The 14,496-nt window shown below is 50.9% G+C and overlaps 1 protein-coding gene across 1 annotated transcript in view; it reads left to right on the forward strand.

The window, feature by feature from the left end:
- Window positions 1–6,214, forward strand: part of LOC138283516 (receptor-type tyrosine-protein phosphatase beta-like) — a 423,874-nt gene extending 417,660 nt beyond the window's left edge. Inside the window, exon 6 of the mRNA XM_069221455.1 lies at window positions 5,937–6,214. Within this exon, the coding sequence (XP_069077556.1) occupies window positions 5,937–6,214 (278 nt within the window). The remainder of the gene's footprint in view (window positions 1–5,936) is intronic.
- Window positions 6,215–14,496: the final 8,282 nt, after the last annotated feature.

Genomic DNA, 14,496 nt, shown 5'->3' on the forward strand with positions numbered 1-14,496 from the left:
AGCGAGGAAGAGGGGATTGCATCATACAGTATCTGCAATCCCGATAAGGGACGAAAGAGAGCTCTCTCCATCTCCACCCAGGGGGGCGTATCACGTACCTTCGGCAACATGTACACTAATTGCGAGAGGTGTAGTGCAAGCGCATAGTGTTCCACGGAGGGGAGGCCCAGCCCCCCTCACTCCTGTCTAGCTAGCAATGCCGCTTTGGGTAGTCTTGGGTGCATTGACCCCCATGCGAAGGTCCGAATGCGGCGATCTATCTCCCGGAGTGTCTACAGGGGGATCTGTAGAGGTATCATACCTAGGTCATATAGAAAACGTGGCAGGGTCACCATCTGTACCGCTTGGGCTCTGCCCCACATGGATAAACCAATATGCGTCCATTTATCAAAGTCACGTTTCATATTTGCTAAGAGTGGGTCTAGATTATCTGGAATCATGTTCTCCAGACCTCGGAGAGATGAGCTCACTGTTACCTGGGATAGTGGCAACGCTTCACTCTTATCCCAGTTAATCCTGTATCCAGACAGGAGCTCAAACTCAGAGAGGATGGTGCGCAGTGCCGGCAGGGACTTGGGTAGGTCGGTAAGGGTGAGTAGGATATTGTCTACGTATAGATAGATCGTAGAATCTCCACCCGGGACATGTATCCCTGAGATGTCACCTGAGCCAAGAATCATGGCCGCCAAGGGTTCCACCACCAGAAGGAACAGCAGGGGCGATAGAGGGCAGTCCTGCCGGGTTCCCCTGCGCACAGGGAACATGTCAGATAGGAACCCCGCCGCAGTTGACCTATGCGGATGGAGAATCGTAAAGCAGACGCACCATGTTGATAAAGCCGTTTCCGAGCCCAAAATGCTTCCGTGTTTCGAAGAGGCACCACCACTCTATGCGATCAAATGCTTTCTCGGCATCCAAAGAGAGGGCTAGTGCTTCCTCGCGTGAATCCTGTGATGCCCAAATGGCATGAAATAGTGTGCGGAGGTGGTTTCTGGAAGATCGTCCCGGTACAAAGCCAACCCGTGTTTGATGAACCAGGAAGGGTATGACTTTCTTAAGACGTGTCACGAGTATCCCAGCCAGGATCTTAACATCTCCATTGAGGAGGGAGATAGGGCGATAGCTGCCTCACCGGAGGGGGTCCTTGCACAGTTTGGGTAATACTACAATAGAGGCCCTGTTGGATAATGGATGTAAGGAACCAGTTTGTAAGGCCCCTCGGAAGGCCTCATAGAGGGTGTCCACCAGTTCCTCCCCCACCCATTTATAAAATTCCGCCGGGTATCCATCTTCACCAGGTGCCTTGTGGTATGGCAGATTAGTGATTGCCTGCCTGATTTCATCTTTACTGATGTCACCAGTTGGTAGAGTCCGTCCTTCATCCGAAAGTCGTGGTAAGTTTGCCTTCTCCAACAAGGCGAATAGTTTACTCTGATCTACCACCACCACTGGAGCATAAAGGGTCCGATAAAAGTGACCAAACTCATTGGTGATTTCTTGGGGGTTCGTAATGAGTGAGTCATGTGTGTTGTATATAGCCAGAATGGCCAGAGTCGCCTCTCTTTGCCGGAGTTGGGCAGCCAATAGACGGCCTGCCTTCTCCCCATGCTCATAATGGAGGCCCTTAAGTCGTCGGAGATCATACTCCGCGCGGGAAGTGTAGAGAGAGTTATGTTCCATTTTAGCGTGCTCCAGTCATCGTCGGATGGGTGTGGAGGGGGAACGGGTAAAGTCACGTGTAGTTTGCAGAATACAGTCCTCCAGGACCTTCTGCTGGTCACGTTTCTGGGCATTGGCGATGGCGGCGTCTCTCATGAGTTGCCCCCTGATCGTCGCCTTAGCCACCGCCCAAAGCAGTTGAGGCGAAGCCACCGAGTCTTTATTATTGTGGAGATATTCTGTGATGTGGGAACTAAGCTTCTCTTTCCCCTCAGGTGTACGGTAGCGTGAGATATTAAGGTGCCACAGCTTACGACCGGGTGAAGCTTGCCCGAGTCGTAGGGACAGAAAAAGTGGGGAGTGGTCCGACAGGGCTGCTGGGAGGATTTCGGACTCATGGTCAGCTTGTAAAAGCTGGTACGAAATTAAGAAGTAGTCTAGTCTGGATTGATTTCCGTGTACTGGGGACAGGAAAGTGTATTCAAGATCTGTAGGGTGCGAAAGGCGCCAGCAATCCTGCAGGCCATGGTCGGAAATGATGTCCCCCATGAGGGATCTGTCTGCATTATTACCCACGTCATTGCCGGTTGATCTATCTAGAATGGCATCAGGCGCAAGGTTCCAGTCTCCCCCTAGGAGATAGTGAGAGGAACCAATCTCGGTCAATATTGTATTGAGAGAAAGGAAGAAGAAGCGTTTAGAGCCTGTTGGGGCATAGATAGATCCTACACATACTGTAGAAGAGCGTAGTGCTAACTTGGCAAGGACATATCGTCCGTCCGAGTTGCTCCACGTCCTGAGGAGTTTAAATGGCAATGATTGACAAATGAGAATTGCTACACCGCACTTACGCCCTGTGCCTTGTATGCCCTCTTGTGCCAATGGTGCTCTGCTGTGAAGCACCCGACCCACCCAGTCCCTACGCAGTTCGTCTGATTCCAAGGAGGATAGGTGAGTTTCCTGCAAAAGAGTGATATCAGCATGTTTGGATCTAAGATAGGACAGTATCTTCTGTCGTTTAATATAATGGGTCACACGTGGACATTCCAGGAAAGAATCTTTAATGGTGTAGTGGAGCTCATTGGTAGGTATTAATGGTGCAGCTGTGTGAAGAAATGCAGAATCGCTGGGTGGGAAATATACTCTCTGAGGAGACTATTGTGAGGACAATCTAAAACACCAGAGATGGGTGTAGTGACAAGGGTCTATCAAAGGAGGGGGAGAAAAGATATATGGGGAGGGTCCCCCCGGCCGGGGAAAAGGAGAACTATTCAATAGATAAAAAGGACGAAGGAGAGCAAGAAAAGAAGCTAACAGATGCCAGAAAGAAAGAAAGAAAGAGGGAGAGAATTTTTTTTCTTCTATAGAATAAGAAAAACAAAAGAGGAGGCACAGATCTCAAGGCTATACTTGTGAAAGATACGAAGAGGTTCCTTGCCTACAGAAGTACTATTAAACCGCAGGTCGGCTCCGACAAGGTATATGATTCAATGATAAGGGCCACCCAAGAATCCCCCTGAGGGGGGAGACACCTGGCACATGGTTCATTGATAGTACAGGGAACATAATGGGATAAATGGAAGGGAGAGGGCGGAGCGGGGCGTCCACCACCTCGCACGGCACGAGCCAAGGGGTGAGAAGATGGTGCGGTCATGCACTGAGTGGCAAATTAAAGGGGGTAGAACCCAGCTGAGCTGCGACCATGGGGAAGAAGAGTGCAGAGGATCTATTGGATCGAGGCAATGGAGGATGTGTACCTATCTCTGAACAAGGAAACATGTTAGGGCAAAGAAACCAACCTCAGTCTGTGTCCCCCTGGGCCTACGAGTAAATGACCCGAAGATAAACCCAGCAGTCCCCAGAGGTAACACTAAAACATTAAAACATCACCAGCACAACAAAACATTAATACCATAACGTGTATAACCCCCCACCTGCCCTCCCCCTTTAGTTAAAGAAACATAGAAGAGGTCCATAGCTAGTTCACTTAGCTTTCCGTCGCATACGGTGGTCTCGCCTGAAGACCCCAGTTCTAATTGAACCACAAAAGCACAGTGAGAACATCAGGTGTGGTCAACGGTTGCCGGTTTTAGGGGGGATCGGGATTTGTCTCTGCCCTGGTCTTGTGTGTGCAATCACTGCTTGCAGTGCATGGTCCAGCCCCTCCTGCACCTTAGGTGGTCGATCGTATACCCGTCCTCTCGTCTGCGAGATAGCAGGAGGATGAGCGAAGGTAGTGGGGGCCAGAGAGGTGTCTCCATCATTGGGAAAATCCGGGCTCGTGGGTGCAGCAGTACAGTCCATGGAGCGCTGTGTGATGTCGTCCAATAATAAGCCTAGACTCGCGGGCTCCAGGAAATCCCTCGACTTGCCGTTGTATCTGATCCACGTTCTTGCTGGCTCGAATAGCCAGAATTTAATGTCCAGCTTAGGAAGTTGGGGTCGGAAAGCCAAGAATGCCTTGCGCTTTTCATTGGTGACCTTAGAGAAATCCGCTGCCACTCTGATCTCTTGATCCTCCAACAGGAATGGACCCTGGGATTGCGCCTTCAAGGAGACCTGTCGAACCTGCTCATGACGAAGGAAGCACGCAATGAGGCCGCCCCGAAAAGATAGAGCAAGGAGTGCCGACTCTATGAACTCTTTGAAATTCGAGTGGAGGCGAGAAGGTCAGACCGGTGAGCTCAGGCAGCAGATTCTGGAAGAATAGTTTAATATCGGTGCCTTCCCTTTTTTCTAAGTCAGTGACCTTGCCCCTTAGAGAAAGTAGCTCAACATTGTGCTCTGGCAGCATCCCTATGTGGTCCTCCTCCAAATCTGCTACCTTCTCACTGAAGCAGGCTATATCCATCCTGATGGAAGCGGAGGCCGCGGATAACTCAGTGATCTTCAAGTCCATCGCTTCCAGGCACCGTCCGACCTCCGTGATCTCCTGCAAAATACAGTCAGAGGCTAATGTTCGAGAGTCCGCCGAGACGGGCGCTCAGTTGTAGGAGGACTGCTGGGCAGTCATGCCCTTCGGCTGGGCTATGGCCCTCGGAAAAGAGCAATTGACTGGAGTACTTGCTTGAGGGTTTTCCACTGGGCACCGCCGCTGATGTCTAGGAATCCTAGGGAGATCAGGCCAAAGCCTGTTGGCGGTGAAGTAATGCCAGCTACCTGTGCACCAAGATGCCTGCTCTGTCACCAACACGGACCAGCCGGGGTGGCGTGAGCGAGAACAGCAGAAAGACCCACCCGCACAGCCCCAAAGAGGATGGCCGTCGTCTCTCAGAAATGTCAGAGAACCCTTTTAGGGATGGATTTTCCTTATGGTCTGGAGATGTGGTCATATTAGACAGTTTCGGTTAGAGGTTGTTGACGTACCCCTTGCTTTCACTGGCAGGAGGGTATAATGCGAACCAAGTGCTTGTTTGCTGGGGCATATGGTGCAAAGCAAGACAACATACAGTTACAGGTATATTGACTTTGCTCTTCTTTCAGACAAAGGTAATATAGCTGTAGGTTGCAAAGAAGGCAGGATAACAAGGGGGAAGTTACAAAATGTTCAAAGGTCACACAACATTGGGTTACAGCTGAGGTTGAAGTGTTCAGTATTTTAAGAAACTAAAATGATGTGGTAAAACTATTGTTACTGGTATAAGAGAAGTATTATTACTTTTAATTGAAGTCATATCAGATGAAAATCCTCCATGATCGCAGGTGTGCTATTTGGGGTGAGGGGCATACAGAGTATTCCACATATGTGCTCTGATGATTAGGTACATCCTATTCCAAACTTGGTTAATGGATCAGATATGTACAATGATTACTAGGATAATAGGTAAAATAGATTGCTATTGATGGATTCACAGTTAGCGGGACGCGTCTGGTGAAGAGTTAACTGCACCAAATTGATTAAATGGAATGAGCGTGTCATATCTATATCATGTACAACATATTATTATGTGCTCTCTAGAGGGAGGTGGTGATGTAAAAGATCAATGCTGCTGAGAATATGAAATAGTTGTTGCAGCTGTTATTACTAATTGCAACTCTCATGGTTCACATGCCAACTCCCAGCTAGAACGGTGGGTAAAAATATGAACAACAGAGATATGTATGCCTGATACAATGTTGTTATCAGCTGTATTGAGGAGACTAAACATAACGTGTCTCCGTTTATGTTGTTGATAATAAAATAAAGAAACATTTTTAAAAAATAAATCTGTAATGATCTACTTTAAGATGCTTGAAGAGCTTAAAGATCCAATTACTGTTGTTTTGTGCATTTATAGGGCCTTCTCAAGTATCTTCACAGGATATCACTCTTAACAACAGGAAATCACCAAATAACATTGAAGTTAATTGGAGCGCTCCACCTGGTCTTGTGGAGTGGTATGATGTGTACCTCCAAGGAGCTGTCACCCAGAACAAAACAACCTCATCAATAAAGCCTATTAAGTTTACAGACTTACTCCCCGGCAGAGAATATAGTATCACAATTACAACAATCAGTGGACCTTTCAATGAAACATCAGCAGTAGTGACTGAGGCAACATGTAAGTTAAGCTGATACTTCTGTTGTTTTTTTTTTGTGCAAAGCACTTAGTCTCATTAACAAGCTGAAGATGTAAAAACTGAGAATGAGTATGGGCTTGATTATTTAGTACATTGTTAAAATAATAACTACACGTATAATACAGTTTGTGGCTAAAAAGAAGTACATCTTCGACATTGCAAACCCAAGTCTTGAACAAATGCATGTATTAATGCAATGTTTAATTATACTTCCTGAAAAAATATCATTGTCTAAGTTGTGTAGTTTTAATGAAAATATGCCCTTTCTTGTGACGTCAGTTTTGGAGCTGCCCTATACAAAATGCTGTTTTGGTCCTTCTTATCTACCAGGATATATTTATCTTTACTACACACGGCCAAATAGCCACGCTGAAAGTGAGGAGTGGAGCTTTCAAAAGCATGAGTAGATGTGTAATTTATAATTAGAGTAGAGAAGAGCATACTTCAGACAACTCTACAAACATGTTTGAAAGCATCATATTGCTATAGGTGTGCTTTATAACATATAGGTCTGTAGATAATACTTACCTTTTTTGTTTAGGCATTCTGCTGAGATAAGATCCACTACAAGCAATAACAAGGTGTTTTATGCAATTAGCACATTTGATATATTAAATTTATTCGAGATTTGATATTGTCAACGATAAAATAGTCTGGGTGGCTTAAAGTAATATATATGATTTTCAAAATTTAGCATATTCACAATTATTTAACGATTATGATGAAACTATACTCAGGAATTTCAATATAAGTAATACACCTGCTTTCATTTAAAGAAGCCTGGTGTCTCCAGTGCCAAATATTATAAGAACGTCACTAAAATGTATCCTCTTCAAGTCACTAAAGAGAAGTCATGATGTCAAAGTGTAAAAACCCCATCATTTAGTCTATAACAGGACAATTTCATCTACAGCTACTGAAAATTAAAACATTGCTGTGGCCTTGGTTCTTTTATGTATATTGGTTTGTAAGACAGCCCTTTAAAATGTGCAAATACTGCAAAGGAGAAGAGTCTAAAGTCTGCTACCTTTACATGTGTTATAAACCACTAAGGTAGCTTTATGTACCATTTCAAATGACACATATAGCATACTACTATGAAAGACAAATATTGTTTTTGGCTAAAAAGAAGTACATCTTTGACATTGCAAACTCAAGTCTTGAACAAATGCATGTATTAATGCAATGTTTAATTATACTTCCTGAAAAAATATCATTGTATAAGTTGTGTAGTTTTAATGAAAATATGCCCTTTATTGTGACATCAGTTTTGGAGATGCCCTATACAAAATGCTGTTTTGGTCCTTCTTAACTACCAGGGTATGTTTATCTTTACTACACACGGCCAAATAGCCACGCTGAAAGTGAGGAGGGGAGCTTTCAAAAGCATGAGTAAATGTGTAATTTATAATTAGAGTACAGAAGAGCATACTTCGGACAACTCTACAAACATGTTTGAAAGCATCATATTGCTATAGGTGTGCTTTATAACATATAGGGGGTCATTACAACCCTGGCGGACGGTGTTAAAGGTGCGGTAATACCGCAAACAGGCCGGTGGACAAAAAAAGGGAATCAAGACCCTGGCGGAAACCGCCATCAAAGACAGCCACTTTAACACACCGCCCTCCACGGCGGTAGAGACAAGCAGCGCGGCGGTCACCGCCAACAGACAGGCGGAAGACAATGTACCACCCATAGTATCACAACCTACCAATCCGCCACCTTTTCCGGGGCGGATTCACCGTGGATAAAAACACGGCGGAAACAGTTACTGCAATAGGAAAACGCTCACCTGAACACATCCCACGAGGAAGGAGGACTCCATGGAGCCCGAATTACAAATCCTACCGGCCCTTGTATTCCTACTCATCTACGAAGAGCAACGCCGGCGCCGGCGAAGACAACGGTGAGTACTGCACCTACGACATAGGGGAAGGGGGAGGCAAAAGTTAGGGGGACACACACGAAACACCCCCACCCCCACCCTCGCATATTACAACACACACACCAATGCAGTCTTAAAAATGACAGTAACAACCCACAACCGCACCGGAAGAATGCAAAGACAAAACAAAATCAGTTCAAACATGGTAATGTATCAATATACATGTCTCGAAAATATACAGATATATTAGAAAATCATTCAAAAGTAGATACAGTACGAGTAGTAGTGCAGATATGCACATCTCAATGTCTGTGCACCACTAGTCCAAAAATGCATGGGCGAGGCCCACAAAAGATACCTGTCCACAAACGGAGAGAACACTGCCGGGGCATCAGATCGAAATACTACAGGCACCTCAGGGGGAAGGGAAGGAGGGGCACCTCAGCCGGATGAGTGCAAAGCCATATCCACGACGGGGATCCATGCCCATTGATGTATCCTGGGGAGTGCAAAGCCACAGTCTCTCAAGTCTCTACAGTGGGTGGCTTGCCCACTGTTACATCCTGGGGAGTGCAAAGCCACAGTCTCTCAAGTCTCTACAGTGGGTGGTTTGCCCACTGTACCATCCTGGGGAGTGCAAAGCCACAGTCTCTCAAGTCTCTACAGTGGGTGGCTTGCCCACTGTTACATCCTGGGGAGTGCAAAGCCACAGTCTCTCAAGTCTCTACAGTGGGTGGCTTGCCCACTGTTACATCCTGGGGAGTGCAAAGCCATAGTTTCGCAAGTAGATTACAGCCTCCACTGGTTCTGGAGGGGGAATGGTGCCCAGACTGGATTAGTCTCCCCCTGAAAGTTCCTGTCCCGTCACTGTCCCAGCTGCACATGGGATAACGATGCTTGATGTGGCAGCCTTTTCATTCTTCCCTGGTGCATGCCCTGTTCAGCGGTGCTTTGCCATGGCGGTCTCTGGACTGTTCAGCGGTGCCTTGCCATGGCGGTCTCTGGACTGTTCAGTGGTGCTTTGCCATGGCGGTCTCTGGACTGTTCAGCGCTGCTTTTCCATGGCGGTTCTGGACTGTTCAGCGGTGCTTTGCCATGGCGGTCTCTGGACTGTTCAGCGGTGCATGCCCTGTTCAGCGGTGCTTTGCCATGGCGGTCTCTGGACTGTTCAGTGGTGCTTTGCCATGGCGGTCTCTGGACTGTTCAGCGGTGCTTTGCCATGGCGGTTCTGGACTGTTCAGCGATGCTTTGCCATGGCGGTCTCTGGACTGTTCAGCGGTCTTTGCCATGGCGGTCTCTGGACTGTTCAGCGGTGCTTTGCCATGGCGGTTCTGGACTGTTCAGCGGTGCTTTGCCATGGTGGTCTCTGGACTGTTCAGCGGTGCTTTGCCATGGCGGTCTCTGAGCTGTTCAGCGGTGCTTTGCCATGGCGGTTCTGGAATGTTCAGCGGTGCTTTGCCATGGCGGTCTCTGGACTGTTCAGCGGTGCTTTGCCATGGCAGTTCTGGACTGTTCAGCGGTGCTTTGCCATGGCGGTCCTGGACTGTTCAGCGGTGCTGTGCCATGGCGGTTCTGGACTGTTCAGCGGTGCTTTGCCATGGTGGTCTCGGACTGTTCAGCGGTGCTTTGCCATGGCGGTTCTGGTCTGTTCAGCGGTGCTTTGCCATGGCAGTTCTGGACTGTTCAGCGGTGCTTTGCCATGGCGGTTCTGAACTGTTCAGCGGTGCTTTGCCATGACGGTCTCTGGACTGTTCAGCGGTGCTTTGCCATGGCGGTTCTGGGCTGGGCATTGGTGTGTGGCATGACGTTCTCTGGACTGGGCATTGGCGTGTGGCATGACGTTCTCTGGACTGGGCATTGGTGTTCCCTCATTGCCCAGCGGGGCTGTGGCAGCCGGGGTCCTCCTGGGCACTGACTCCGGCGGTGGCGGTGGTCTCCTGACCAGTGACGATACTTGGGCCCTCCTGGGCAATGACTCTGGCGGTGGTCTCCGGACCAGTGACGATACTTGGGCCCTCCTGGGCACTGACTCCGGCGGTGGCGGTGGTCTCCTGACCAGTGACGATACTTGGGCCCTCCTGGGCAATGACTCTGGCGGTGGTCTCCGGACCAGTGACGATACTTGGGCCCTCCTGGGCACTGACTCCGGCGGTGCTGGTGGTCTCCTGACCAGTGACGATACTTGGGCCCTCCTGGGCACTGACTCCGGCGGTGGTCTCCGGACCAGTGATGATACTTGGGCCCTCCTGGGCAATGACTCTGGCGGTGGTCTCCTGACCAGTGATGATACTTGGGCCCTCCTGGGCACTGACTCCGGTGGTGGTCTCCTGACCAGTGACGATACTTGGGCCCTCCTGAGCACTGACTCCGGCGGCGGCGGTGGTCTCCTGACCAGTGACGATAGTTGGGCCCTCCTGGGCACTGACTCTGGCGGTGGTCTCCGGACCAGTGACGATACTTGGGCCCTCCTGGGCACTGACTCCGGCAGTGGCGGTGGTCTCCGGACCAGTGACAATACTTGGGCCCTCCTGGGCACTGACTCCGGCGGTGGCGGTGGTCTCCGGCCCAGTGACGATACTTGGGCCCTCCTGGGCAATGACTCTGGCGGTGGTCTCCGGACCAGTGACGACGGTGCTGGCGGTGGCGTCCCGACCGCCGGGAAGGATGCCGCCTTTCTCCGCCGTGATGCTCACACCAGGCTGTGAAGACTTCCTCTGGCCCTTCCCCACCTTTGGAGGAGTCACAGCTGACTCTGCAATCCCCCTGGGACCCCTGTGAGTTGTTTTGCCTCCAGGAGTCTTCACAGGGTCCCGTCGGCCACTTTCCAATTTCAGAGCCTTTACAGGGGGTGGGCTGCCAGTGCCTTGGCTCTGGGTCACACTGCCTGCCCTGGTGGCCGGTGCACTCCACACACCTTGAACAGGTACCACTGGTATTGGAGGCTTTTTGGCTGAGGCGCTACGACGGGACTGATGAATTGGAGGGTTGGGGTGGGGCAAAAAGGTTAACTTTACAGAGGGACAGTTTCTGACGAACACTGGGATGGGTAGTTGGAGGGGGTTTGGGAGTGGAGGAAGAGGAGGTGGTTGTAGGAGGTGTCACTTTAGGTGTTTTGGGTGCAGGTGCTGGTACTGGAGGCTGTCGTGAGGTGGATGGATGTTGGGTGTGTGGGTGGCCGCGTTTGTGTACTTTGGGAGGGGGCGTCACAGACACACTGGGAGAGGACACAGGGGACGTGTAAATGGGAGTGGAGGTGGTGATTGCATGTGAGCGGGGTGTGGTGCTGGGTGTTCTGTTGCGACTCCTGGTGCCTGTAGATGTAGTGCATGCAGGTGAGAGTGTAGACGAGACAGGGAGGGAGGAGGGAGGCGATGAGGAGGGGGACACAGTGGAGGCAGTGGATGTTTCTGTGTCTGCATGTGTGTGATGCTTGTGTGTGTGCCTGTGGGTTGTGTGGTGCCTATGTTTTCCTGAGCTTCCCTTGTGTGTTGACGTGTGTGCATGCTGGTCTGTAGGTGTGCAGATGGGCTGGGGTACAGGGGATTGGGTCTGGGTGGAGGAGGTTGGAGGGGGGAGGCTAGACAAAGGGACAATGGCTGCCATCAGTGCTGAGGCCAGAGATCGCTGGGTTCGCTGAAGAACAGCCTGACCAGAATGAATGCCCTCCAGGAATGCATTACCGTGTTGCAACTCCCTTTCTACACCCTGGATGGCATTCACAATGGTAGACTGCCCAACAGTGAGTGACCTGAGGAGGTCAATGGCCACCTCACTGAGGGCAGCAGGGGTGACTGGGGCAGGGCCTGAGGTGCCTGGGGCGAAGGTGATGCCCACCCTCCTGAGTGAGCGGGCACGGGGCGAACGCTGAGGGGATACTGGGAGGGCGGTGCTGGTAGGGAAGGTGGCGGCTGTACCTGTAGAAGTGGGGCGCACAGATGGTGCCGCCACCACAAGGGAGCTCCCATCGGCAGACGAGTCCGTGTCGCTGCTTGGTGATCCGGTGGCGGACGTGAAACTCCCCTTGCCCTCCGTCCCACTGGTGCATTCTGAGTCCGAGGTGTGGCCCTCCATGGCCATGTGGGATGCAGCTCCCTCATGCCCCGGTGCCACTGTACCTCCGCCTGATGATGCTGATGCACAAAAGAACAGGGAGAGCACAAAAAGGGGGGGGCGGGAGACAGAAGAAAGACAGGTTGAGTGCATGGCATACCGCTACCGTTGGCGGACAATACAGACACAGCAGCCCCCTGCACTACGCCGTACTCCTGGCCTCTACAGATGCAATTTCTGGGATCTGGCCTACATGGCTATGGTGGACATCTGCACACATGGATGCCACAGGGGCATGTATACCTGTACTTGGCACCCTACTGCGGTGGGGTAGAGTGCCACATGGCCTGCATTACGGAGGGGCCTAGCCTACGAAACTCGCCCTGGCCTAGGTACACCCACAGGCCTCCTCCCCCACCCAGACCCCTCCACTGCGCGCAAAGTCCACTGAATGAGAGAGTACTCACCCCCTTGTGTCTGCTGTGATGCCCTCAAGCGCCCATCCAACTCAGGGTATGCCACCGCCAGGATCCGGAACATCAGGGGGGTCATGGGGCGACGGGCAGCCCTCCCACATTGGGAGGCCATCCCCAGCTGAGCCTCCGCTGTCTTCTTGCTCCAGCGGCGAATGTCCTCCCATCTTTTCCGGCAGTGGGTGCCCCGTCTCTGGTGGACCCCCAGGGTCCGGACATCCTTGGCGATGGCACGCCAAATGTCCTTCTTCTGGTGGGCGCTGACCTACATGACATGCACAAGGGAAGAAGCGAAGTCATTACCAACTGCACCGTCGATGTGAGTGGCCCCCCTCCCTACCCTAGCCATGTGGCACATTCATTCACATGCATTCATGTTCCCTGAACTCTGCCCCCTTCCCTCTTACAACCAGCCCTCTCCACCCAGGCCTAGCCCATACAACGTGCTACCTGTGTACTAACCTGTTGGTCTGGAGGACCGTAGAGTAGCGTGTACTGGGGGAGGACCCTGTCTACCAGTTTCTCCAACTCCTGAGCAGTGAAGGCAGGGGCCCTTTCCCCAGACGCAGCAGCCATCGTCGCTTCCAGACCGAGGTCACAGCAGCACTTGCAGTGTAGGTCCTCTCCTGTCGAAGATCAGGTATCTAGTGATTGAACAGATAGAAAATGGCGGTGACGTCCGCGGCGGTGACATCCGCAGTTGTGCTTATCATCACCGCCGGCGCACTTGTTCATTGGCTCCTGGGACCCATAGGGTCCAATGTTAACCAATGCAGCATTGCACCGCGGTCTACGACCGCCTACCCCGACGTGTGCAACGGCAACACAGTTACCCCACAATCCCATTGTCCCAGTTTAGAGGTCAGGCAGCCGCCATTTCAGGGGCCCACATGGCTTCATTTACTTCTGCGTCACACATAGCTAGGCCTACACTCAAAACACATACAGGAAGGGTTTTGTGTTTGGTGTCGTCTGCTGTGTAACTGTTGGTACATACCTGGAAAAAAATGGACTCGATCGTCGCTGTTGTCCTTCCTAGGCACCGTCAGCTGGGACATGTGAGGAGATGGCGGAATCCTCTGGTGTACCGACCGCTGGTGGACCTGTTGACAATGGAGGAGCGACATTTAATCGTCACCTACAGGTTTGACCGTGCCACTATCCAGGAACTATGTACCCAATTGGAGCCAGACCTGATGTCAGCAATCCGCAATCCCACTGGAATCCCCCCTGACGTGCAGGTGCTGTCAGTGCTCCATTTCCTTGCTAGTGGGTCTTTTCAGACAACAGTGACCATGGCATCAGGGATGTCCCAGGCTATGTTTTCAAACGTGCTGTCCAGAGTGTTGTCTGCCCTGGAGAAAGACGTAAGGAGATACATCAGTTTCCCTGAGGTGGAAGATTTGGCTACAGTGAAAGGTGACTTCTATGCCCTTGGCTATATCCCCAACATCATAGGTGCTATTGATGGGACCCATGTAGCTCTGGTCCCCCCCCACAGGAGTGAACAGGTGTACAGGAACAGGAAGAGTTATCATTCTATGAATGTACAGATGGTATGTTTGGCAGGCCAGTACATCTCCCAGGTTAATGCTATGTTCCCTGGCTCAGTGCATGACGCCTACATCCTTCGGAATAGCAGCATCCTGGATATGATGGGTCAACTCCAGAGGCACCGTGTGTGGCTATTAGGGGACTCTGGTTACCCCAACCTGTCCTGGCTATTGACCCCAGTGAGGAATCCCAGGACCAGGGCAGAGGAACGCTACAATGAGGCCCATGAGCGGACTAGGAGGGTGATTGAACGCACCTTCGGACTCCTTAAGGCCAGGTTTAGGTGCCTCCATATGACAGGTGGTTCCCTAT

The sequence above is a fragment of the Pleurodeles waltl genome, chromosome 3_1, assembly GCF_031143425.1.
Source record: "Pleurodeles waltl isolate 20211129_DDA chromosome 3_1, aPleWal1.hap1.20221129, whole genome shotgun sequence".
Lineage (NCBI taxonomy): Eukaryota > Metazoa > Chordata > Amphibia > Caudata > Salamandridae > Pleurodeles > Pleurodeles waltl.